The sequence below is a fragment of the Protobothrops mucrosquamatus genome, unplaced genomic scaffold (genome assembly GCF_001527695.2).
Source record: "Protobothrops mucrosquamatus isolate PMUCROS unplaced genomic scaffold, P.Mucros_1.0 scaffold4663, whole genome shotgun sequence".
Taxonomy (NCBI): domain Eukaryota; kingdom Metazoa; phylum Chordata; class Lepidosauria; order Squamata; family Viperidae; genus Protobothrops; species Protobothrops mucrosquamatus.
The window spans coordinates 65,516-73,156 of record NW_015390562.1 but is presented as its reverse complement, the minus strand read 5'-3'; the positions used below and the strand labels follow the sequence as shown (position 1 = coordinate 73,156).

The 7,641-nt window shown below is 41.9% G+C and overlaps 1 protein-coding gene across 1 annotated transcript in view; it reads left to right on the top strand.

The window, feature by feature from the left end:
• Positions 1 to 7,641, top strand: part of LOC107299199 (glycylpeptide N-tetradecanoyltransferase 2-like) — a 78,143-nt gene that overhangs the window by 62,526 nt on the left and 7,976 nt on the right. Inside the window, 3 exon segments of the mRNA XM_029286713.1 lie at positions 2,754 to 2,845; positions 3,581 to 3,697; positions 6,702 to 6,872. Coding sequence (XP_029142546.1) covers positions 2,754 to 2,845; positions 3,581 to 3,697; positions 6,702 to 6,872 — 380 coding nt within the window.

Here is a 7,641-nt window from a genome sequence, read left to right as displayed (position 1 = left end):
TCAATTCAAATGTGTGCCTCCAAGCAATGACAGATTGCTTAGGCTGGAAGTGTTCTTTCAAAACTTTCTTTAAATCGGAGTAGGAAACAGTTTCTAGCGAGGCCGGGGCGATTAAATTCTCGGCGATCTCAAAGGCGTCTTGCCCACAAACGCACAACATTGTGGCAGCCTTTAGGCCTTCTTCTCTTATCTGATTTACGCGGAAGTAAGTCTCTACTCTTGCAACGTAAGATTCCCACTTCTCCGGGTGAGAGACATCAAATTCAGCTAACTGCCCGATTTTCGCCATGATCAGGAACAGGATTTTCTTCAGCCGCACACCCTCCAGCGATGCTGTACTGGCAGGATAGACGCTGACTTCAACGCCGTTGTTCCTCTTCCAGACTTCTTTGGGTGAGTCTTCAAGCTTCCCTAGCTCAGGGCTTTTCAACCTTTTCACCCATTGTACCACTTTTAGGATATGGCAATATCCGAGTACCACCAGTCACCTAGCAAGGTGTCAAAAACTTGATGACCAAAAAACAAAAAAAAGGAAAAAAGTGATAAAGTACAGGTAGTCCTCGACTTACAACAGTTCGCTTAGTGACTGTTCGAAGTTACAATGGCACTGAAAAAAGTGCCCCCCCAAGCCACAGCCGAGCAAGACACCTGCCTGCCCACCTGGCGGCACTCTTCCTCCTGTCTGAGGTTTTCATTGTTGTGAGCATTTCTGTTCAGGATTGGTAGTGGGGGTGGGGTGGGGAGGTGTTTGGTTTTTATTCCCCCCGTCTGCTGGGTGGTTGCAGCAGGTTTTGGTCACTTCACATGACCCTGGGACACTGTGACTGTCATAAATATGAATCAGTTGCCAAGCATCTGAATGTAAATCACAAAACCCTGGAGATGCTGCAACATTCCAGCTGATCAGCGCTTCTTCTGGGCTCAGCAGAAGCGCCAGGATCAGCGCCGAGCTCCAGCTGGAGCCTGGCGTTGATCCTGGAGCTTCCACTGAGCCCTGACAGCCCTGCAGCTCCAGCCATCTCTCACTGAGGCTCGTGCGGTGCTGCCACCAGTTCAGCTCATTCCCCTCCCCCACTATCACTTTTCTAGGATGGTCGCGTACCACCTGCCAGGTGCCAATGTACCACAGGTGGTACCCGTACCACTGGTTGAAAAGCCCTGCCCTAGCTATTTAGACTGTATCCCACCTTCGTCGCCAGTGTTAAGTCCGGAGAATAATGGCGCTTGAAGCAATGCATTTCCAACATGTCTTTATTCTCTGACTACAATCTACGAACGAACCAAGCAGAGGCACACAGGCCTCTATTTATACCCTCTGATCCCCGGGCAATTCCAACCAATCACAAGGCTGTCTTTTCCCGCCTTACGCATGTGCGCAAGGCCGGCGCCGCTCAGTCTGGTTCCGGGCAGCTTTTGCAAATGCCCGGGACTCTTGCAACGTCCCGAGCCTGCTTCTGCAAGCTCAGGACACAACAGTGGAATATTCAAAATATTTTTAAGAAAAAGATAAAGTTCAAGCCGCAGATATTTCTGCTGGGTATTATGGAAGATCTGGATAAAAAAGAAATGGATTTGATGTTGAATTTGATAACTGCTGCAAGTTTACTTGTAGCTCAATGTTGGAAAACGGAACATTTGCCCACTATAGAAGAATGGGTACTTAAAGTCTCAAATTTAGCAGAAATGGCCAAGATTTCCGCTTAGGTGAAGGATTATTCACAAGAAAGATATATTCTGGTTTGGAGAAGATGGATAGATTATATTGAGAGTAAATATGGTACTAAAAAGTTTCTTTTGGTTTTTGAGTAAATTTTAGAGTGTTAATGTAGTTTATGTGTTATAATTGGTTACTTACTTTTATTTATAATTATTAATATGATGTTATAATTATTGTGTTTAATATGTTTGTTTAAAAGAGAGTTAAAGGATGTTACAGATTTGTTAATCTAATAGTTGATTAATGTTAGATAGAGTATGGTTATTGTATTGTTAACCCTGTGATTGGCTCTGGGAAGTGGGGGGAAGGGAGGGGTAGGGGTAGGGTGGGTTCTGGGGAGGGGGGGAAGCATGTTGTAAAACTTTTATAAAATTTTCAATTAAAAAAAAAAAAGAAGTGAGAGCAAAACAGGTGGCATACAGAACAGAAGTGAGAACATTTCATCCTCTGGATTCATCATTGACAGAAAACTGATATCACTGACTTTGCCCACTTTCTCTGAGTAGCCAAGAAGTAGATTTAATCGCATGACCCTATCAACCAGTGTTAAACACTGAGAGCCAGTGTGGCATAGTGGTGAAGGTCTTGGGCTAGGACTGGGAAGACCTGGATTCTACCCTCAGCCATGAAAGCTCATTGGGTGACCTCAGACTAGTAACTCCCTCTAGTAGCCCAGCCAACTTAACAGGGTTGTTCTGGAGAGAGAAAAAATGGAGGACTCCTACATATTTCTACCATGGGCAGCTGGAGGAAGTAAATAAACCTCAGCTACTTTTAAACCCAAAGGGTGGAAGGGAACAGATTTTGTGCATTATGTCTCTGATGAACCTAGATATATGTCTTTATATGTAAGCAGGCCTCTCCATTGCCTACCTTCTGGTCAGAATTCCTGTCCCACTCCACCCCAGGTTTGATAAGTTTGATTTGGCTAGGTAGACTGTTTGTCTTAAGATAACTGAAGTGCTCAAGCTCACCTCAAAGTGAGCTGCTGGATTCAAGAAATTAATGCTTTCTCTCTAATGATTTTTTTTTTCAGTTAAAAGAGTTGTACATGCTGCTAAATGAAAATTATGTTGAAGATGATGATAACATGTTTAGATTTGACTATTCAGCAGAATTTTTGTTGTGGTGAGTCACAGTTTCCATATACATGAAGATGATGTTATCCATTCAGTCAAGTCTCATGGCTATTCTACGGACCAGGTCTCCACATCTTCCGATCTTGCACTATTTCTTTGAGTTTTCCTATGCTCTAGCTCATGTCAGCTTTGATAGTGTCCAGCCACCGTGTTCTTTGATGGCCTGGTTTCCTTTTACCGCTAACTCTTCCAAACTTAATTGCTTTCTCCAGTGAATTTGCCCGCATGATATGGCCAAAGTAAGTGAGATACAGTTTCATGATTTTGCCTTCTAGTGACATGTCTGGTGTTATGCACTCCAGTACTTGCTTGTTAGTCACCTTTGCTGTCCAAGAAATATGCAGGAGCCTTCTCCAGCACCACAGCTCAAACAAGTTGATTTTCTTCCTATCTTGTTTTTTTAAGGTCCCGCTTTCACAACCATAGGTAGTTACGGGGAACACAATAGAGCGAACTAACCTACATTTGGTTGCCAGGCTGATGTCCTTGCTTTTCCATATTCGGCTCATGTTCCATATACATCAAGAGGGTAATCTGTGGACAAGTAATTTCTGAATGCTTTTATTATTTTCCTGTTCTTTTCTCAGCCTTTCCCTTTTCTGTCAGACAGCAAGGAGGGTGTATACTGATTTTTTATATATATTTGATGCTGAGAAAGTTTACAGTATTCTATAAAAGGTGAGACGTAATCATTAATTTCTTGCTTTTCCCCCCACTGTTTTAGGGCCCTTAGACCACCAGGCTGGCTTCCACAGTGGCACTGTGGGGTCAGGGTATCGTCCAATAGGAAACTGGTAGGGTTCATCAGTGCCATTCCTGTACACATTCGGATGTATGATAGGTAAGCCCTAACTGAATTGGAGGTTAGCTAGGGTCTCTTAGATGTTTTTTAAAATCATTTGCATGTGATTTTTTATTAGCTGAGAGGTTAGATTTGGCATTGCCTGCTGGAAGAAACTGTAACGGAAAACTGGTGAAGTATTGGAGAAGTCTTAAATATCTCAAGCTAAAATCTTTGTACATTTACTCCAGCAGTTAGCAACTTTTTCTGTGATAGGCACTATCATGAAACAACTCTAGAGTTTATTTCCATTAAAAAAAATCTTTTTCTTTCTCTTCATTGTCATCTCTTAATCTTGGAGATCACCAGTCATTATTTAGCAGTACCTTGAGCATTGGGGTGCAATCACACACATATCCCTATGCTTTCTTTATCCCACTAATAATGTTTATTGAGACTGTTCACAATTAATAATAGCATTTCAGCATTTTTTCCCTCTAAGAAGGCACTGCAGTAATACTTAAAAGAGAGATAGCTCTCATCTAGTTATATACTGGAGCACATTGGAGAACGCTAATCAATTTCAGCCTTACGTTTTCTCTGATACTTCCCTGCATGTGTTTACACATGTGCACACCCAAAGCACACGACCCTTCACTTTCTTCCCCTTTGTCTTCCATTGTGCCCGAACACTCAACAATAAAATCCAAAACATGTTCTTACCCTTAGTAGTTTTTAAAGTATAGCTAAAATTTGGCTGCTGACCATTAATTTAGAGAATAAAAATGTTCAGAGCAGTAAATGATATGTAAGGTAGCAAGAAGAGGTAAACATCGCTATGCAGAAATCCCAGATAAATATTTCATTTGCCAGAGTCAGCAATTCAACCTGTGCTTATAATTTATGTAAGATATTAATCCAAGCGCCGAGCAACTGAATTAGTGAAATCAGTAGATAACGTACCCCTCCCCCCCAAAAAACACCTTAATTAGCAGTTACTTTTGGTTTCTACCAGAAAATCCTTTGAAGCAGAAAATCACTGTCACGGCAACTATTTTGGCTTCATTTACTTCTGTACAACTGACTGTGACCTCTTAAATGTGGGAAAGGCCAAGCTAGAATCTTCCACATGTCAGGCACATGGTAGATAGGTTTTATTGTATTTATTTACCTCAAATACATAACAACTATAGGGGATCCTGCAGAGGGTTGCAGAATGAACTGTAAAATTTACACAAGAAGTTATTTCCGACACAAAACATAAATATATACCAAATCAGTAGACTGGGCTGAAATATTTCCTGAAAAATCAGAAGATGCAATGTTTTTGGCAATTTACTACCCATAATCCTTCCCTATAAAGAAAATAGTTTGCCTTGCTATGCTATATTTTTACACAGTATTATCCACATGCACCTGGGAAAGAGAATACTAAAAATGAGTGTGCCTAATATGGATTCAAAATACATTTGGTTTATACAACTGGAAGACAGCAGCATTTAGAAATATAGCCATGTGCACTTAATAGCACGTAATGGTACTGTTAGCTGCCACCTCACTCTTCCTTGTGCTTCACCACCATGCGGTGACAATCTACCATGGACTCTGGGGAAGGGGAAGGGGAGGGGGGATGCTTGGGGGAAAGCAAAAGTACTGCTGTATCTCCCCAAGACACTGCTTCAAGGTCACCCAGCTGGGAGAAGAACGCAGCTGCATACCAACCTACGCTTGAAGTGAAAACACCTTGCTTAAACCTGATTGGTCATGGGGGGTGGTGGTCAGCAATAGGAGGCAGTTAAGGGAGGGAAAAGTTGAACTTAGGGAATTTGGCACACGATTCTCAGTTCTGGCTATGTTTTACTGCAATACACTTAACTTCTAATAAACTATACTTTTCTCAACAAATGGAGCCAAAGATCATTTCTAGTTAGAGGTTTAAGCTGTGGCAGGTCTGACAGGTACATATTCCTCAAAGAGCACATGTTACTTCCAGAATAAGGAATATTGACAACCATCCACTGGAATAATCTTTGTTTTATTTAAAAAATATTTTAAAAGGTACAAAAATTCCATGTACTAAAACATTGATGCTGGAAAATAAATTGACTTCATTTCCAGTTTACCTCAAGAAAAGGTATATAGAAGCTGTAATTATGGAAATTGTTTATTTTTTCCACATATGATGCTTGAATTATTTGTGTAGAGCAGTGTTTCTCAACCTTGGCAACTTTAAGATAGGTGGACTTCAGCTCCCAGAATTCCCCAGCCAGTGGATGGCTGGCTGGAGGAGTTCTAGGAGTTGAATTCCACCTATCTAAAAGTTGCCACGTTTGAGAAACACTAGTGCAGAGCCACAACCTAGCCCTTTTCTTTTCACAAAGCCCCATTAGTAACTAGCTAGAGAACGCTATAGAGCAGGGGTGTCAAACTGCCGGCCCACGGGCCGGATGCATCATAGCGAAACTGCGCCCACCCCATTGCCAGCAATGGGAAAAAAGTCGTGATATGTCGCGACACATCATGTGACGTTGCGAGTTTGATACCCCTGTTATAGAGCAAGGATAGCTGCAGCTCCCATGTGGACCCCAACTCCTTTCTTGTGACTCCAGGAATTCTCCAAGATGGTGCTTCTGAAATTAGCAGCTAACCCACAGATAGCAGCCACAATACTTTCCACTGTCTTTAAAACATAGAGAATAACACAGGGTATTAAACCTCTAATTCATTTAACTCAGCTATTTTATTTTTAAAAACAAACAGCAATTCCCCCCCAAATTTGCAAAAAACTGGGGACAAAACGTAAGGTTCTGTCCTCCTCTGATATCATTCCTCTGCACCCTTCTGTAACAGGAGGAGGAGGAGGATATTGATGTAGTTCTTTCTTAAAAATGACTCTTTTGGGTTTAAAAATTTGCCTGTTCCTTCTGTAGGGAATATAATTTGTGTAAAATTGGGAAGAGCCAGTTAGTGGGGTAGGTAGATCATATTAGGTAGATAATATATAAGAATATTTATAACCCCCCCTCCCAAATGCAAGTAGTCGCTTATACATTTTCATTCACAGTGAGAAGAAAATGGTAGAAATTAATTTTCTGTGCGTCCATAAAAAACTACGATCAAAGCGAGTAGCACCAGTCCTGATCCGTGAAATAACCAGGAGAGTTAACTTGGAAGGGATTTTTCAGGCTGTTTACACTGCAGGAGTAGTCCTTCCGAAACCTGTAGCAACTTGCAGGTAAGCAAAGGTTTAAATTTGCTTGAGAACTTACATATTTTTTTGTTTTAAATGTATAGCTAAAACTCACATTATAAGTTGAATGGTTAGTTTAGGATTCTTAAGTTCAAACCAAAAGGAGGGCTTATGTATTAGAGAGGTATTTCACATTAATGGCAGTGTTGAATGGGAGGTTGGCATTTCTGCCATTCTTGAAAATGTATGAGTTCCAGTTATGAAACTCATGGCCATTTAGTTAGTCGTGAAGGATTATGGCGCATTATGTCGAAGTTTGGGTGCCCTGACAGATTTATTCTGATGGTGCGGCAGTTCCATGATGGCATGGCGGCTCGTGTTCTGAGTAACGGTGAAGCTTCAGAGGCTTTCCCGGTCACAAACGGCGTTAAGCAAGGCTGTGTGCTGGCACCAACCTTGTTCAGCATGATGTTTTCAGCCATGCTGTCTGATGCCTTTCAGAACAGCTCAGTGGGAGTCAATCTGAGGTACAGAACCGATGGGAAATTGTTCAACCTGCGCAGACTCCAGGCTGTCACCAAGGTAAAGGAGACTGTGCTACGAGATCTTCTCTTGGCTGATGACTGTGCCCTTAATGCAGGATCGGAGCAGGAAATGCAAGCCAGCATGGACAAATTCGCAGCCGCTTGTGACAACTTTGGCCTCTTCATCAACACGAAGAAAACTGAAGTGATGTACCAGCCAGCTCCAAAAGCCCAATACCAAGAGCCTACCATCACAGTGAAGGGACAAAAACTGCAAGCAGTGGACCAAT